Source organism: Pseudophryne corroboree, chromosome 6 (assembly GCF_028390025.1).
Source record: "Pseudophryne corroboree isolate aPseCor3 chromosome 6, aPseCor3.hap2, whole genome shotgun sequence".
NCBI lineage: Eukaryota > Metazoa > Chordata > Amphibia > Anura > Myobatrachidae > Pseudophryne > Pseudophryne corroboree.
Window position 1 is genome coordinate 433,084,414 of NC_086449.1, and position 19,787 is coordinate 433,104,200.

The 19,787-nt window shown below is 47.9% G+C and overlaps 1 protein-coding gene across 1 annotated transcript in view; it reads left to right on the forward strand.

Annotated features, from left to right (window-relative positions):
• Positions 1–19,787, forward strand: part of LOC134932543 (pendrin-like) — a 192,619-nt gene that overhangs the window by 136,685 nt on the left and 36,147 nt on the right. The window contains exon 18 of the mRNA XM_063927070.1: positions 1,056–1,198. Within this exon, the coding sequence (XP_063783140.1) occupies positions 1,056–1,198 (143 nt within the window). The remainder of the gene's footprint in view (positions 1–1,055; positions 1,199–19,787) is intronic.

The following is a 19,787-nucleotide window of genomic DNA, read 5'->3' on the forward strand; positions in this document are numbered from 1 at the left end:
GAGGAGGGGCATAGAGGGAGGAGCCAGTGCACACCCAGAGTCTAAAGTCTTTCTTAAAGTGCCCATGTCTCCTGCGGAGCCCGTCTATTCCCCATGGTCCTTACGGAGTCCCAGCATCCTCTACGGACTACGAGAAATAGATTACCGGTAAGTGTAAAATCTTATAATTACAGTGGTTCTCAAACTGTGTGCCGCGGCATCCTGGGGTGCCTCAGGACACTAGCAGGGGTGCCTTGGATTGATGGTCCAGGACCAATTTAAATTATTTCTGGTCAATGAAATAGGCAAAACCAGTGCTGATGGCTGTAAATCATAAAATATGTGGACAAACAGAAGCAAATCCTGTCCCTCACCACACAACTGACTCTAAGGATGACATATAAACACAATTTACTTAATTTAATATTTCTTTCTACATTTCAAAATAACAGACTTTTGGCGTAGGGGCGCTGTGAAGAAAATCCTGGTACTCTAGGGCGCTGTTATGCAAAAAAGTTTGGGAACCACTGGCATAGTATATTATAGTGAACTGGACATCAGAATCATTGCTATACATTACAGGATATTGTATTATTTTAAGCATGTTTTTTTAATATCCTTTTTTTATTTTTTTGTTACTGCCATAATTCAGGAACTACTACTCTCCATCATTGCTGGTATATAAATGTATCTCTCACTAAGGTTGGAAAGCAGACATGACGCACAGACTGTTGTCACTGCAGCAGAGCAATAATGCTGCTTCTGTAGTTGTCGCTGTCGATTAATTCAGTTGCTTTTTGCTTTCACACATCTCCAGTCTTTTGTACCTGCATATAACCCATTGCCAGGGCTGGTATTTGATCTCCACACTCCCTCCCAACTAGATGAATTGGGGAGAAGAGGATTTATTGGCGGTTTATTGCTTGGATTTCACCATTTATGAATGACTGGGTGATGTCAGCCATCACAACATAATAACAGCAACATTTGTTTAGCACTTCTGTGTAAACAGTGAAATAATTGCTAGATTGCTGCTGACCTATAATATTATTTGAATTCTATAAAATGTTTTGCAGATACCATTTTTCTACAACTGGAAAAATGTGAATTCTTTCATGAGGCTATCACAGTGGACGTTTGTTTCCTGACAGTCCATGATGCTGTGCTACATATAGAGAAACATAAGGCATGCTGCAGTAACCTTGGTCTAATGGAAGCGGTAAGCAGACATAACCATTCAGGCACTAGTATTTACTGTATTTGTTACTGTACGTACAGGTTGCTAAGGGTTTAGTGCAGATTTGGGCAATATTAGGAAATAATCCTAATGTCAGATGCTGCATCCGCAAGTAGGTCATCCCACGGGTGTAGTATGGTATGCCGGCGAGCAGCATACCGGTGCCGGGAGCCCGACCGCCGGCATACCGACAGTGTGGCGAGCGCAAATGAGCCCCTTGCGGGCTCACTGCGCTCGCCACGCTGCGGGCATGGTGGCGCGCTGCGCACGCCATGCTATTTATTCTCCCTCCAGGGGGGTCGTGGACTCCCACGAGGGAGAATATCTGTCGGTATGCCGGGTGTCGGGATTCCGGCGCCGGTATACTGTGCGCCGGGATCCCGACATTCGGCAACCTGAAGACCACCCCATCCCACCCCTCTCCTCTTGCTGTGCAGTTTCAGGAGTACCAGTAAGCAGAGGATGGCCTGTAATACTGATGAGTGTCCTGTACAACTTGGAACTCCACAGCAGCCGCTGCTGTACTCCGATTGATTGAGTCAGACATCACACATAGGGAGGCCAATCGCGGGATCCCGGGATTTGGGCCCAAAAATTCCGGGATTTGAATCCCGGGATTGGAGCATCCAATCCCGGGATTCACGGGATTATACTGCGCATGCGCGGCGGCGGGAGGGTGGTTGTGTAAGTAATAGCACTTACTAATATTAGGCGGGCGGCGCCATGAACAAGTTGAACGCGGTGGCATTTCAATTGTAGCGCCGGCCGCCAGCCAATCAGAGCTGGCGGACCGGCAGCCAATCAGGGAAGCTGCAGCGGCAGCCAATCAGGAGCGACTGCTGCAGCTGGCGATTGGCTGGCGGCCGGCGCTACAATTGAAATGCCGCCGCGTTCAATTCAAATGAAGTGCCGGCTGGCGGCCGGCGCTTCATTTGAAATGCCGCCGCGTTCAGTGTGTTAATGGTTGCCGCCCGTCTAATAGTAAGTACTATTACTTACACCCACCCTCTCTCCCTCCGTGCAGTCAGTGCTACCTATACAGCCTTCCTCCCTCCCGCGCCGCTACCAACCCTCCCTGCCGCGACCTACACCCTCCCTCCTGAGTCCTGCACCGCTACCTACACTCTTCCTTCCTCCCGCACCGCTACCTACACACTCCCTACCTCCCGCACCGCTACCTACACCCTCCCTACCTCCCACACCGCTACCTACACCCTCCCTACCTCCCGCACCGCAACCTACACCCTCCCTCCAGCGCTGCTCCCTACAACCTTCTCTGATCCCTACTGCAATCCCGGGATCCCGGGAATCCCGGGATTGACCGTTTTTCAATCCCGAATCCCGGGATTGAAAAAACGGCCCGGGATTGGCCTTCCTAATCACACAGTCATTCAGCCAATCTGACAACAGGCCTACAATGCAAAGCCATGGAGGAAGCATGGGTTTGCCATTGGAAGAGCAGCACTGAATGTTTTTAAAGGCACTGCCCCCTGCCCACCCCAATCTCCATGTTCTCCAGCTCAGCACTGCCACTTCCCATCATGTCCGCATCAAATGTTGTTAAAAGGTTCATATACAGTATTTAACATTTATTTGCAATATGCCCGGGACTCCAATTAAAGTATGAACTGCATCTGGTGCCCTCACATCAAATGGTACATACAGGCGTTTGTTGATGCAGCACTCAAGGCTCACTCAGGAGAAAAAAAACTCACATGACCACCATAGTCTTCAACGTTTCAATCTTCCTCCAGCATGTTTCAATCTATATCAGATTTTCAGCAGGATAAACAGTATATAAAACAACATCTGACCTTATATCTGTTCCCATCACCACGTGAAGCGCAGTTCGGTGCGGGAACGGTTCCCAGGGATGGCACAGGCTGATGACATCATCTCGCAGCTGCAAAAAGCACGTCTACACTGTTGTGTACATCACCACAGAAACCAGAGCAACAGTCTGCGATACAAATACATTAGGGGATACAGACCACTTATTAATAGAACCATATATCATACCGTTAGCTGTATATACATACCAATAATATCAATATTATTAAACACCAATGCATTAGGAATACAGTGATGATATTACAGGTAGGCATATCATATAATAATCAAAAAATATCCAATGATATGATACCTTCCAGGCACAAACCCTTTACAACAATGATCCCACTGAGAGTTTATCATTTAACCATTTTGGTGAAATAACATCCAGTCACATAATCCACTCATATCCCTTTCAGACATACAGCAAAAACGTGTTGGGTATGCATGAGCCGGTCACCATACCGACAATGGGATCCCGGCATCGAGATTGCCGGCGCGGGGAGGGGGGGGGGGGGGGGGGCGAGCGCAACAAGCCCCTTGCAGGCCACAGGTTCTATTCCCACTGTATGGGTGTCGTGGACACCCACGAGTGAGAATTGTCCCTTCTAGTCAGCATGCCGACTGTCGGGATTCTCAGGGGGCGGGATGTAGGGGGAGGTATTGTGACCGCCGGTCTCATAACTACATCCCAGCAAAAACCTAGGTTTTTGCCCGTGAACGTGCATCAACCCAGGTTTTTGCTATGTGTGAATAGAAACAATGCGTGCAGAAGTCCCGTGTCCATGACTCTGCTCTCTACCAGGGATTTTCCCGGGTGTTACCCGGGTCGCCTCTGGGTGTGGATGTGAGTAGGAGCACATTAGTAAGAAAATATAAGTATCTAATAAGTAGCACAGCTTTAAAGCAAAATGTATTTAAATAGGAACTAAAACCACAAATTTGCCATTAACAAATATCAAAGGCTGAATAACATACATGAAAGCGTCCCCTTTAAATATACACCATATTCCAGGGCAGACCTGGGTTCAGTGTGAACGCATCTGACCCGGGAATTTCCCAGGTTTTGATGTAGTTTGATTGGGGGATATATAACATAAGTGCTCTCACACGTATTTCTTGCCACTATGATGATGAAAGGTGTCCCCACCAATGAGATACTTGCATGTGGTGCAGAAACATTTAGTACAACCCCTTAAGGTTTTTAGCTAACACATTTGTATGCCCATCCTCTTTGGTAAAGAGATATAATTTTTTACCAAAATATCCTTTAGATTTTTAGACCTTAGGTTTTTTGACATATTATTAATATCCGACTATTGAACATTGAATTTATTAATCCGGGGCATCTTGTTGGTTTTGGTCCCCATGATGTAATGGAGAGAGATGATTTCAGAAACTCCCCCGATGCTCAAGTTGTTGTGCTATTGCCATGATCATCTACCATGGCTTAAAGGGCCTGATTCGGAGATGAATGCAAACATGATGGTTTATGCTTCTATAGCACAGTAGTGGAACTCCAGAAAACAGATGGTTCCTGTGTAACACAAACCTCAGAGATTGCATCTGAGTTTATGGAGTTTTTTAAAAGTTTGTATGATACTAAATTAGTTTGTAGTTTGGAGGAGCTGTATATACATAATATTCCCTTACCTTCATTATCAGATGATGCTCGTGAGTTACTAGATGCCCCCCTCTAGCAGCAGAGATAGCTACTGCCATTAAGGCATTTCCCACTGGTAAAGCCTCAGGTGTATAAAAAGCATATGGAATTTTTGTACTCTATCTGCATACACTTTATATGCGACTACTTGAATATGGGGGGTAATTCCAAGTTGATCGCAGCAGGATTTTTGATAGCAATTGGGCAAAACCATGTGCACTGCAGGTGAGGCAGATATAACATGTGCAGAAAGAGTAAGATTTGGGTGGGTTATTTTATTTCTGTGCAGGGTAAATACTGGCTGCTTTATTTTTACACTGCAAATTAGATTGCAGATTGAACACACCCCACCCAAATCTAACTCTCTCTGCACATGTTATATCTGCCTCCCCTGCAGTGCACATGGTTTTGCCCAATTGCTAAAAAAAATCCTGCTGCGATCAGCTTGGAATTACCCCCATGGTTCCCTTCCACCTTTTATGTCAGAAGCACTGATTGTTGTTATATCTAAGCCTGATAAAGATCTGAGGTACCCTGAGTCCTATCGTCCAATGTCACTGTTATCTACGGATGTTAAAATCCTGGTCAAAATTCTGGCTACTACACTTAACCATGTCATAACACAAATTATTCATCCTGATCAAACAGGATTTATACCTGGTAAGCCTACATCCATTATTTCTTCGACGGTTATTTACACACTTACAGTTATCCCATGGAGATTCCCATACCTCGGTAATTGCCTCTTTAGATGCCGCTAAGGAATTCGATTCAGTGGAATGGGAGTTTCTGTGGGAAACAATGCATTGCTTGAGTATTGGACATAAATTTATTAAGTTTGTCCAACTACTTTATTCTAATCCGGTCGCCAGAATCTCTGTAAATGGATTTGTCTCTCACTCATTCCCTCTTTCCATAGGGACAAGGCAAAGATGTTTCTTATCCCCTACTCTTTTTGCTATTGCAATAGAACCACTGGCTTGTCTGATTAGGGCTTGCAATGATGTCCGCGGACTGCAGGTGGGTTCAAGGGAAGATAAGATCGCTCTATACACAGATGATATTTTGCTCTTTATCCAGGATCATGCTAACTCTATGCCCAAAGTCTATGACATTATAAATACATATAGTTCGTACTCGGGTTTAATGATTAATTGGGATAAGTCCTGCATTACTCCGCATAGGGGTAAGGCACCAACTAGGTCCTCTATTTTTCTTCCACTGAAATGGTCCGATTTGTTTAAGTACCTAGGAATTTGGGTGTCTGATGATTCCCGACAATTTGTTTCACTAAATATTCTCCCACAGTTATCTTACCTTCATCCTAGGGTAGCAGTCTGGGGGGGAAATTACCTTTAACTGTTACTGTTAGAGTTAACCTGATCAAAATGGTTTTTCAACCCAAGCTGTTGTACGTTCTTCAGCAGTCACCGATTTATATCCCTCAAATTTTTTTTAAACAAATAGACAGTTTATTGTCCTTATTGGTGTGAGCTAACAAAAGGGCACGCTTGAACCTTGCTACTCTGACTAGATCAAGAGCTTCTGGGGGCCTAGCCCTCCCTAGTTTAAGGATTTATTATTATGCTGCCCAGCTGGCAGCATAATATTCTTATTATTATTATTCTTAATTAAGTATACATATTTACTAAGTGGGACTGAATGTGTCTGATTCCTCAACCTTGCATTGTCAGATGTTAGCACAGGTCCTCCCAGGCCTGATTCCATTGCAGATATTGCTTTGTGGGAACGTTACCTTGTCTAAAGTCCCTATAATCAAACAAGCAATTTGTGTTTGGAAGTCAACACATGTTCTGATGCATGGTCAGAGATGGGATACAGATTCACCTCTAAATAATGCACATTGGGCTCCCGGAGCTCTCTACCTTGCAAGTACGAGAAACTTGGGGTAGATGGGGTATTCACACACTTAGGAATTTATATAATGGTGACGTCTTTAAATCGTTTCAGGAGCTCCAGCTGGATTTCTCTGTGCCAACCTCATTTTTCTACAGATATCTCCAACTGAGACATTCTATTACTGCACAATTTATTGAGGCTCCTCCGCTGTTTAATGATTCTTCGGTTAAAAGAATGCTACAAAATAGAACAAACTGTCATTTGGTTTCGAGTATTTACTTAGACATTCAAACACAACTACACTCTGATAACTTGCTCTTGCTTAGAATTAAATGGGATTCGGACTTAGGAGCTTTGTCGGATGAGGTATGGGAAACAGCCTTAGGTAACCCCCACGCTCCTCCACTACAACAGTTAGATATCAGCAAATTACATTTTTTATACTCCATAGGATCTATATCACACCGGAAAGACTGTGTCGTATAGGGGGTAATAGTATCCCGAATTGTCCCAAATGTGGTGCCTGCGAGGGGAACTTTTCGCACTTATTGTGGTCGTGTCTCCAACTGGGTCTATTTTGGGACAGTATTATTAATACTATAGTGAATACTGGTATTCCGAGGGATGCTATCTCACCCATGGTTTGTACATTATCAGCTATTGATGATGAGATACTTGATGCGCCAAACAGGCGATATATTATTAACCATGTGTGCTCTTGCTAAAGTGTGTATTGCCAGGTAATGGCTAGCTAATGAAGCCCCGACTTTACGATCTTGGATCTCCTTGGTTAAAGAAACTATTTCACTTGAGAAATTTGTGTACCTAGCTGGGAAGGCGGAGAAAAAGTACTTGGCTATCTGGGCTAAATGGCTAGAGTCCCCTTACTCCTCTGGTTCATAACATCTGTCTCATTAGAACAGGCTATTGGATGAAGTAGTGATAAGTGGTCTATATGTAGCTGTGTATGTATTTTGGCAGGTATTGACTCCCTCCGCCTTGTCTTATATAGGTAGAGCGTATTGGCAGCCTACTCATTGTGAAAGGAGCACTCAACATATTTTGTTGCTTAATAACTGAGACCACACAAAACTATATAGCAATGTTCTGTTTTATTGCTTTTGTTTTTCTTGGTTGCACAGTTTTGTTACCTGTCAAAATTGTTTAAAATAGGATTTTAATACCTACCGGTAAATCCTTTTCTCTTAGTCTGTAGAGGATGCTGGGGACTCCAAAAGGACCATGGGGTATAGACGGGATCCGCAGGAGACATGGGCACATTATAAGACTTTGAATGGGCGTGAACTGGCTCCTCCCTCTATGGCCCTCCTCCAGACCTCAGTTCTAGTAACTGTGCCCAGAGGAGACGAACATTTCGAGGAAAAGGATTTTGTTAAACTAAGGGTGAGATACATACCAGCTCACACCACTCCACACCGTACAACATGGCATTTAATTAAACCCAGTTAACAGTGTGAACAAAAACAGATCAGCAACAACCTGACCCTTACCAAACACAACCTTTGTGTAACTTAAGCAATAACTATATACAAGTACTGCAGATAGAGTCCGCACTGGGACGGGCGCCCAGCATCCTCTACGGACTAAGAGAAAAGGATTTACCGGTAGGTAATAAAATCCTATTTTCTCCTTCGTCCTAGAGGATGCTGGGGACTCCAAAAGGACCATGGGGTTTATACCAAAGCTCCAAACCGGGCGGGAGAGTGCGGATGACCGATTGAGCAAACATGAGGTCCTCATCAGCCAGGGTATCAAACTTGTAGAACTTTGCAAAAGTGTTTGACCCCGACCAAGTAGCTGCTCGGCAAAGCTGTAATGTCGAGACGCCTCGGGCAGCCGCCCAACATGAGCCCACCTTCCTAGTGGAATGGGCTTTCACCGATTTCGGTAACGCCAATCCAGCCGTAGAATGAGCCTGCTCAATCGTATTACAGATCCAGCGCGCAATAGTCTGCTTAGAAGCAGGAGCGCCAACCTTGTTGGCTGCATATAGGACAAACAGCGCCGCTGTTTTTCTCACCTGAGTCGTTCTGGCTACATAAATTTTCAAAGCTCTGACCACAACAAGAGACTTTGAATCAGCCAAGGCTTCAGTAGCCACAGGCACCACAATAAGGTTGGTTCATATGAAACGAAGAAACCACCTTCGGTAGAAAATGTTGACGAGTTCTCAACTCCGCTCTATCCTCATGGAAGATCAGATAGGGGCTTTTGTAAGACAAAGCCGCCAATTTGGACACCCGCCTTGCGGACGCCAAGGCCAATAGCATGACCACTTTCCAAGTGAGAAATTTCAACTCAACCGTTTGTAAAGGTTCAAACCAATGTGACGTAAGGAACTGTAACACCACGTTAAGGTCCCATGGAGCCACTGGGGGCACAAATGGAGGTTGTATGTGTAGTACGCCTTTCACGAACGTCTGAACTTCAGGAAGCAAGGCCAATTCCCTTTGAAAGAAAATTGATAAAGCCGAAACCTGCACTTTAATGGAGCCTAACTTCAGGCCCGCATCCACACCTGCTTGCAAAAAGTGGAGAAACCGCCCCAGGTGAAACTTTTCCGTAGGAGCCTTCTTGGATTCACACCAAGACACATATTTTCTCCAGATATGGTGATAATGCTTCGCCGACACCTCCTTTTTATTATTATTATTATCCTTTATTTATATGGCGCCACAAGGGTTCCACAGCGCCCAATTACAGAGTACATAAACAAATAATCAAACAGGAAAACAACAACTTACAGTTGATGACAGTATAGGACAAGTACAGGGTAAATAAACATAGTTACATCAGCAGATGACACTGGAATAAGTATCAGGTGGCAGAATACTGCTGGATTTGGTGCAGTTGAAGATTATTAAAGTAAGAAAGGATAAGCACATGAGGGAAGAGGGCCCTGCTCGTGAGAGCTTACATTCTAAAGGGGAGGGGTAGACAGACAGGGGTGACACAGATGGGGTACATAGAGAGCGTAGAACAGAGGGTTAGGATGAGATTTGGCTGGGTTTGGTGAAGAAGTGGGTCTTGAGAGCCCGTTTGAAGTTTTGTAGAGAGGTGGAGAGTCTGAGGGGGAGAGGTAGGGAATTCAAGAGAAGTGGTGCAGCACGTGAAAAATCTTGGAGGTAGGAGTGGGAGGAAGTAATCCGTAGGCAGGAGAGTCGGCGTGCCTTAATTAGGGTGGGGATGACTTCTCCGGGAATACCCTTCCTAGCTAGGATTTGGCGTTCAACCGCCATGCCGTCAAACGCAACCGCGGTAAGTCCTGGAACACGCACGGTCCTTGCTGTAACAGATCCTCTCTTAGAGGAAGAGGCCAAGGATCTCCTGTGAGTAATTGCTGAGGATCCGGATACCAGGCCCTCCGAGGCCAATCTGGAACAACAAGTATTGCCTGAACCCTTGTTCTTCTCACGATCCTTATCACCTTTGGGATGAGTGGAAGTGGAGGGAACACATAGACCGACTGAAACACCCACGGTGTCACCAGAGCGTCCACTGCTACTGCTTGAGGGTCCCTCAACCTGGACAATATGTCTGAAGCTTCTTGTTGAGGCGAGATGCGTTCATGTCAATTTGAGGAATTCCCCAACGACTTTTCACTTCTGCAAAGACCTCTTGATGAAGACCCCACTCTCCTGGGTGGAGATCGTGTCTGCTGAGGAAGTTTGCTTCCCAGTTGGAATGAAGACCGCTGACAGGGCGCTTGCATGTTTTTCCACCCAGCGAACGATCTTGGTGGCCTCCGCCATCGCCGCTCTGCTCTTTGTTCCGCCCTGGCGATTTATGTGCGCCACGGCTGTTATGTTGTCCGACTGAATCAGGACGGGCAGGTCGCAAAGAAGATGTTCCGTTTGTAGCAGGCCGTTGTAGATGGCCCTTAATTCTAGAATGTTTATGTGCAGACAAGCTTCCTGGCTTGACCATTTTCCTTGGAAATTTTTTCCCTGTGTGACTGCTTTCCAACCTTGGAGACTCGCGTCCGTGGTCACCAGAATCCAGTCTTGGATGCCGAACCTGCGACCCTCTAGAAGGTGAGAACTTTGGAGCCACCACAGGAGAGAAACCCTTGTCCTGGGGGACAGAGTATTTTCCGGTGCATCTGCAGATGGGACCCTGACCACTTGTCCAGTAGGTCCCACTGAAACGTTCTTGCATGGAACCTGCCAAATGGAATGGCCTCGTAGGCCGCCACCATTTTCCCCAGCACTCGAGTGCATTGATGAATCGAAACTCTTTGTGGTTTCAGAAGTTCCTTGACCATGTTCTGGATTTCCTGAGCTTTTTCCAATGGAAGAAAAAATAAGATTTTACTTACCGGTAAATCTATTTCTCGTAGTCCGTAGTGGATGCTGGGGACTCCGTAAGGACCATGGGGATAGACAGGCTCCGCAGGAGACATGGGCACTTTAAGAAAGAATTTAGGTTCTGGTGTGCACTGGCTCCTCCCTCTATGCCCCTCCTCCAGACCTCAGTTAGAGAAACTGTGCCCAGAAGAGCTGACAGTACAAGGAAAGGATTTTGGTAATCCAGGGCAAGATTCATACCAGCCACACCAATCACACCGAATAACAAGTGAAAACAACCAGTTAACAGTATGACAAACGACAGAGCATCAGGTCAAACCCTGATGCAACCATAACTTAGCCCTTATTGAAGCAATAACTATATACAAGCATTGCAGAAGAAGTCCGCACTTGGGACGGACGCCCAGCATCCACTACGGACTACGAGAAATAGATTTACCGGTAAGTAAAATCTTATTTTCTCTAACGTCCTAGTGGATGCTGGGGACTCCGTAAGGACCATGGGGATTATACCAAAGCTCCCAAACGGGCAAGAGAGTGCGGATGACTCTGCAGCACCGATTGAGCAAACAAGAGGTCCTCCTCAGCCAGGGTATCAAACTTGTAGAACTTTGCAAAAGTGTTTGAACATGACCAAGTAGCTGCTCGGCAAAGTTGTAATGCCGAGACCCCTCGGGCAGCCGCCCAAGAAGAGCCCACCTTCCTAGTGGAATGGACCTTAACTGATTTTGGCAGCGGCAATCCAGCCGCAGAATGAGCCTGCTGAATCGTGTTACAGATCCAGCGAGCAATAGTTTGCTTTGAAGCAGGAGCACCAAGCTTGTTGGATGCATACAGGATAAACAACGACTCTGTTTTCCTGACCCTAGCCATTCTGGCTACATAAACCTTCAAAGCCCTGACCACATCAAGCAACTCGGAATCCTCCAAGTCAGTAGTAGCCACAGGCACCACAATAGGTTGGTTTACATGAAAAGATGAAACCACTTTCGGCAGAAATTGTGGACGGGTCCGCAATTCTGCTCTATCCACATGGAAAACCAGATAGGGGCTTTTATGTGACAAAGCCGCCAACTCTGACACACGCCTAGCCGAAGCCAAGGCTAATAGCATGACCACCTTCCACGTGAGATATTTCAACTCCACCCTTTTAAGTGGTTCAAACCAGTGGGATTTCAGGAAACTTAACACCACGTTAAGATCCCAAGGTGCCACTGGAGGCACAAAAGGAGGCTGAATATGCAGCACTCCCTTTACAAACGTCTGAACTTCAGGTAGAGAAGCCAACTCCTTTTGAAAGAAAATGGATAGGGCCGAAATCTGGACCTTAATGGAACCCAATTTTAGGCCCAAAGTCACTCCGGACTGTAGGAAGTGAAGGAAACGGCCCAGCTGGAATAACTCCTTAGGAGCATTCCTGGCCTCACACCAAGCAACATATTTTCGCCATATACGGTGATAATGTTGAGCTGTCACGGACCTCATCCGGAATGCCTTTCTCTGCTAGGATCCGGCGTTCAACCGCCATGCCGTCAAACGCAGCCGCGGTAAGTCTTGGAACAGACAGGGCCCCTGTTGCAACAAGTCCTGTCTTAGAGGAAGAGGCCACGGGTCCTTTGTGAGCATTTCTTGCAGATCTGGATACCAAGTACTTCGTGGCCAATCTGGAACAATGAGGATTGTTCTCACTCCTCTTTTTCTTATTATCCTCAGCACCTTGGGTATGAGAGGAAGAGGAGGAAATACATAGACCGACTGGAACACCCACGGTGTCACCAGGGCGTCCACAGCTATCGCCTGGGGGTCTCTTGACCTGGCGCAATACCTCTGTAGCTTTTTGTTGAGGCGGGATGCCATCATGTCCACCTGTGGCAGTTCCCACCGACTTGTAATCTGTGCAAAGACTTCCTGATGAAGTCCCCACTCTCCCGGGTGGCGGTCGTGTCTGCTGAGGAAGTCCGCTTCCCAGTTGTCCACTCCCGGATTGAACACTGCTGACAGTGCGCTTACGTGATTCTCCGCCCAGCGAAGAATTCTGGTGGCTTCCGCCATCGCCACCCTGCTCCTTGTGCCGCCTTGTCGGTTTACATGAGCCACTGCGGTGATGTTGTCTGACTGAATCAGAACCGGTTGGTCGCGAAGCAGGGTCTCCGCTTGACGTAGGGCGTTGTATATGGCCCTTAGTTCCAGGATGTTGATGTGAAGGCAAGTCTCCTGACTTGACCACAGACCTTGGAAATTTCTTCCCTGTGTGACTGCTCCCCAACCTCGGAGGCTTGCGTCCGTGGTCACCAGGACCCAGTCCTGAATGCCGAATCTGCGGCCCTCGATAAGGTGAGCGCTCTGCAGCCACCACAGGAGTGACACCCTGGCCCTGGGGGATAGGGTGATTAACTGATGCATCTGAAGATGTGATCCGGACCACTTGTCCAGTAAGTCCCATTGAAAAGTCCTCGCATGGAACCTGCCGAAGGGAATGGCCTCGTATGATGCCACCATCCTTCCCAGGACTCGGGTGCAGTGATGTACTGACACCTGTTTTGGTTTTAATAGGTTCCTGACCAATGTCATGAGTTCCTGAGCTTTCTCTATCGGGAGATAAACCCTTTTCTGGTCTGTGTCTAGAATCATGCCCAGGAAAGGCAGATGAGTCGTAGGAACCAACTGCGACTTTGGAATATTCAGAATCCTTCCGTGTTGCCGTAACACTTCCAGAGAAAGTGCGACGCTGTTCAGTAACTGCTCTCTTGATCTCGCTTTTATGAGGAGATCGTCCAAGTACGGGATAATGGTGACCCCTTGCTTCCTCAGGAGTACCATCATTTCCGCCATTACCTTGGTAAATATTCTCAGTGCCGTGGAGAGACCAAACGGCAACGTCTGAAATTGGTAATGACAATCCTGTACCACAAATCTGAGGTACGCCTGATGAGGTGGATAAATGGGGACATGAAGGTATGCATCCTTTATGTCCAGAGACACCATAAAATCCCCCCCTTCCAGGCTTGCGATGACCGTTCTCAGCGATTTCATCTTGAACTTGAACCTTTTCAGGTATATGTTCAGGGATTTTAAATTCAATATGGGTATGACCGAACCGTCCGGTTTCGGGACTACAAACATGGTCGAATAATAACCCCTTCCCTGTTGAAGGAGGGGAACCTTGACCACCACCTGTTGAAGGTACAATTTGTGAATTGCAATTAACACTATTTCCCTCTCGTGGGGTGAAGCTGGTAGGGCCGATTTGAGGTATCGGTGAGGGGGCATCTCTTCGAATTCCAGCTTGTATCCCTGAGACACAATTTCTATCGCCCAGGGATCCACCTGGGAGTGAACCCACTTGTGACTGAAATTTCGAAGACGTGCCCCCACCGGGCCTAGCTCCGCCTGTGGAGTCCCAGCGTCATGCGGTGGATTTTGTAGAGGCCGGGGAGGACTTCTGTTCCTGGGAACTAGCTGTGTTGTGCAGCTTCTTACCGCTGCCCCTGCCTCTGGCAAGAAAGGACGCACCTCGGACTTTCTTGTTTCTTTGTGATCGAAAGGACTGCATTTGATAATACGGTGCTCTCTTAGGCTGTGAGGGAATAAAAGGCAAAAAAATTGACTTTCCAGCTGTAGCTGTGGAGACCAGGTCCGAGAGACCCTCCCCAAACAATTCCTCACCCTTGTAAGGTAAAACCTCCATATGTCTTTTTGAGTTGGCATCACCTGTCCATTGCCGAGTCCACAGGACCCTTCTGGCAGAAATCGACATAGCATTTATTCTTGAACCCAGTAGACTAATGTCTCTTTGAGCATCTCTCATATATAGGACAGCGTCTTTAATATGCCCCAGGGTCAACAATACAGTATCCTTGTCTAAGGTATCAATTTCCTCAGATAAGGTATCCGTCCATGCTGCTACAGCACTACACACCCAGGCCGACGCGATTGCCGGCCTCAGTAAGGTACCTGAATGTGTATAAATGGACTTCAGGGTAACCTCCTGTTTGCGATCCGCAGCATCTTTGAGGGTAGCCGTATCCTGTGACGGCAGGGCTACCTTCTTGGATAAGCGTGTTAAAGCTTTGTCCACCCTAGGGGAGGATTCCCAGCGTAACCTATCCGTTGGCGGGAAAGTATACGCCATAAGAATCCTTTTGGAAATCTGCAGTTTTTTATCTGGAGATTCCCAAGCCTTTTCACATAACTCATTTAGCTTGTGTGAGGGGGGAAAGGTTACCTCCGGCTTCTCTCCTCCATACATATGCACCCTCTTATCAGGGACTGGGGTTTCCTCTATGATGTGCAACACATCCTTAATTGCTATAATCATATAACGGATGGATTTAGCCAATTTAGGCTGTAACTTTGCATCATCGTAATCGACACTGGAGTCAGAATCCATGTCGGTATCTGTGTCAACAGTTTGGGATAGTGGGCGCTTCTGAGACCCTGACGGCCTCTGCGACATAGGATCAGGCACGGGTTGGGACCCTGACTGTCCCGAGGCTTCAGCTTTTTCTAACTTTTTATGCAAGGAATTAACATTATCATTTAAAACCTTCCACATATCCATCCAATCAGGTGTCGGCGCCGTCGACAGAGACACCACATTCATTTGCTCCCGCTCTGCTTCCACATAGCCTTCCTCATCAGACATGTCGACACAAGCGTACCGACACACCACACACACAGGGAATGCCCTCTCTGAAGACAGTTCCCCCACAAGGCCCTTTGGAGAGACAGAGAGAGAGTATGCCAGCACACACCCCAGCGCTATAAACCCAGGAATAACACAGTAACTTAATGTTAACCCAGTAGCTGCTGTTATATTGCTTGTTTTTGCACCTAATTATGTGCCCCCCCTCTCTTTTTACCCTCTTCTACCGTGTATCTGTAGGGGAGAGCCTGGGGAGCTTCCTCTCAGCGAAGCTGTGGAGAAAAAATGGCGCTGGTGAGTGCTGAGGAAGAAGCCCCGCCCCCTCGGCAGCGGGCTTCTGTCCCGCTTAAATATGCATTTTTTTGGCGGGGGCTCATACATATATACAATGCCCAGCTGTATATATGCTTAACTTTGCCAAAAGGGGTCCCAAATGCTGCCCAGGGCGCCCCCCCCCCCCCCCCCCCCCCGCGCCCTGCACCCTTACAGTGACCGGAGTATGTGTAGGTGTGTGGAGCAATGGCGCACAGCTGCAGTGCTGTGCGTTACCTCAGTGAAGAACACGGAGTCTTCTGCCGCCTGTGAAGTCTTCTTTGCTTCTCATACTCACCCGGCTTCTGTCTTCCGGCTCTGCGAGGGGCGCGGTGGCGCGGCTCCGGGATCGGACGGCGAGGGTGAGATCCTGCGTACCGATCCCACTGGAGCTAATGGTGTCCAGTAGCCTAAGAAGCAGGACCTAGCTTCAGAGAGTATGGCTGCTTCTCTCCCCTCAGTCCCACAATGCAGGGAGTCTGTTGCCAGCAGAGCTCCCTGAAAATAAAAAACCTAAACAAAATACTTTCTTTCAGCAAACTCAGGAGAGCTCTCTGAAAAGCACCCAGCTCGTCTGGGCACAGTATCAAACTGAGGTCTGGAGGAGGAGCATAGAGGGAGGAGCCAGTGCACACCAGAACCTAAATTCTTTCTTAAAGTGCCCATGTCTCCTGCGGAGCCCGTCTATCCCCATGGTCCTTACGGAGTCCCCAGCATCCAGAATCATGCCCAAAAACGACAACCGAGTTGTCGGAATCAACTGCGACTTTGGCAAATTCAGGAGCCAGCCATGCTGTTGCAGCACCCGCAGTGAGAGCACAACGTTTTTTAGTAACAGCTCCAAGTACGGAATAATTGTGACCCCTTGCTTGCGCAGGAGCATCATCATTTCCGCCATTACCTTTGTGAAAATCCTCGGGGCCGTGGAAAGACCAAACGGCAACGTCTGAAATTGGTAGTGACAATCCTGAACAGCGAACCTCAGGTACGCCTGATGAGGAGGATAAATGGGGACATGTAGGTAAGCATTCTTTATGTCGACTGACACCATAAAATCCTCCCCCTCCAGACTGGAGATCACCGCTCGGAGAGATTCCATCTTGAATTTGAAACTTTTCAAATACACATTGAGGGATTTTAAATTCAGAATCGGTCTGACCGAGCCGTTCGGCTTCGGGACCACGAACAGGCTTGAATAAAACCCTTCTCCCCGCTGTGACGGGGGAACCTCGACAATGACTCGCTGCTGACACAGCTTTTGTATCGCCGTACACACTACCTCTCTTTCCGGAAGAGAAGCTGGCAAGGCCGATTTGAAAAATTGGCGTGGAGGCACGTCTTGAAACTCCAGCTTGTATCCTTGGGTCACAATTTCCAGCACCCAAGGATCCAGGCCCGAGAGAACCCAGACCTGACTGAAGAGTTGAATACGCGCTCCCACCGGTGCGGACTCCCGCAGGGGAGCCCCAGCGTCATGCGGTGGATTTGGTAGACGCCGGGGAGGACTTCTGCTTCTGGGAGCCTGCCACAGCCGGCGATCTTTTTCCTCTACCCTTACCTCTTTCCGGAATTTCTGTGACCGAAAGGACTGCATCTGATATGGGGGCGTTTTCTTTTGCTGTGGAGGAACAAAAGGCAGAAAAGAGGACTTACCTGCGGTAGCTGTAGAAACCAGGTCCGCGAGGCCTTCACCAAACAAAACTCCACCCTTGTAGGGGAGAGCCTCCATAGCCTTCTTAGAATCAGCATCACCATTCCACTGATGAGTCCACAACGCCCTTCTAGCTGAGACCGCCATGGCATTGGCCCTTGATCCCAAAAAGCCAATATATCTCGCCGTCTCTTTTAGATAGACTGCAGCGTCCCTGATATGACCCAGTGTCAAAAGCACGCTATCCCGATCCAGGGTGTCTATATCCGATGACACGTTATCTGACCACTTTTCAATCGCGTTAGTCACCCACGCCGAAGCCACAGCCGGCCTGAGCAGTGTACCTGTCGTGACATAAATAGATTTCAAGGTAGCTTCCTGCCTCCGATCAGCAGGATCTTTAAGGGTCGCCATTTCAGGAGACGGTAGCGCCACTTTCTTGGACAATTGTGCTAGAGCTTTGTCTACCGTGGGTGTTGCCTCCCACCCAACCCTATCCTGAGAAGGAAATGGGTATGCATTGCAATTCTCCTGGGAATGTGCCACCTTTTGTCTGGCGTTTCCCAGGCTTTTTCAAAAAGGGCATTCAGTTCATGAGAGGGAGGAAACGTTACCTCCGGTTTCTTGCCCTTATACATACAGATCCTTGTCTCAGGGACAGCGGGGTCCTCCGTAATATGCAACACGTCTTTTATAGCCACAATCATGTACTGAATACTCTTAGCCACCTTAGGATGCAACTTTGCATCATTATAGTCGACACTGGATTCAGAATCCGTGTCAGTATCTGTGTCTGCTACCTGGGTAAATGAACGTTTTTGGGACCCCGTGGGGGCCTGAGTGTGTGGTACCACGTCTCCCATGGATTGCCTCCATGCTTGGTTCTGAGAGTCGGATTTGTCCAACCTCTTATGTAACAAAGCTACACTGCTATTCAACACATTCCACATGTCACCCCAATCAGTAGTCGGTGGTGCCGACAGAGTAACACCTTCATTCTGCTCAGCTCTCACACTAACCTCCTCCTGGGAAGAGCATTCAGTTTCTGCCATGTCGACACACACGTACCGACACCCCCAAACACACTGGGCTAAAGGGGACAGACCCTTCAAGGCCTTTCAGAGAGACAGAGAAGGAGTTTGCCAGCTCACACCCAGCGCCACACCTGTCTGAAAAGCACAATGCCCCAGACCTATAAGCGCTTGTAATATAATACAACTAACACCAAAATTAAGTGCCCCCCCCCCCCTTTGTTTTCAACACCCTGTTACTGTTGACAGCAGTGGAAGGGCCAGGAGCAGCGTCTCTGCAGCAAGCTGTGGAGAGAAAATGGCGCTGGTTAGAGCTGAGGAGGAAGACCCGCCCCCTACAAGGCGCGCTTCGGTCCCGCTGAGATTATACTGGCGGGGGTCACAAATAATGCCTATGCACCTTTAAAATAGCCAGATAGTGTTTAAAAGAGGTTTTTATTGCAGGCCAGGGCGCCCCCCCCTGCACCCTGCACCCATGCAGTGCCTGTGTGAGCGGGAGCATTCGCGCACAGCGCGACCGCTGCGCGGTACCTCAGGAAGACTGAAGTCTTCTGCCGCCTTCCGATGTCTTCTTTGCTTCGGGTACTCACCTGTCTTCGATCTTCTGGCTCTGTGAGGGGGACGACGGCGCGGCTCCGGGAGCGAGCAGCTAGGCGACCCAAGTGATCGGACCCTCTGGAGCTAATGGTGTCCAGTAGCCTAAGAAGCAGAGCCTATCAGTCTCACAGAAGTAGGTCTGCTTCTCTCCCCTCAGTCCCACGAAGCAGGGAGCCTGTTGCCAGCAGTGCTCCCTGAAAATAACAAAGCTAACAAAAGTCTTTTTAGAGAAACTCAGTAGGGTTCCCCTAGAGTGTGACCAGTCTCCTCTGGGCACAGAATCTAACTGAGGTCTGGAGGAGGGGCATAGAGGGAGGAGCCAGTTCACACCCATTCAAAGTCTTATAGTGTGCCCGTGTCTCCTGCGGATCCCGTCTATACCCCATGGTCCTTTTGGAGTCCCCAGCATCCTCTAGGACGAAGGAGAAAATACAATAAAAAATATTGCATAAAAAAAAAAAATCTTGATTGTTAAAGATCGGCGCATGTGCAGGATCTACACTGTGCATGCACCGTCTCCTTCTGCGAGATCTGTCGCAGTTCTCCCCTTAGCAACAGCATGATTGACATGCTGCGGTGTTTGGGTGGTGATGATGGGGACTATTCTACAAAACGTGTCACCCCCATTATGTAGGCGTGCTGAGGCCAGGGTCT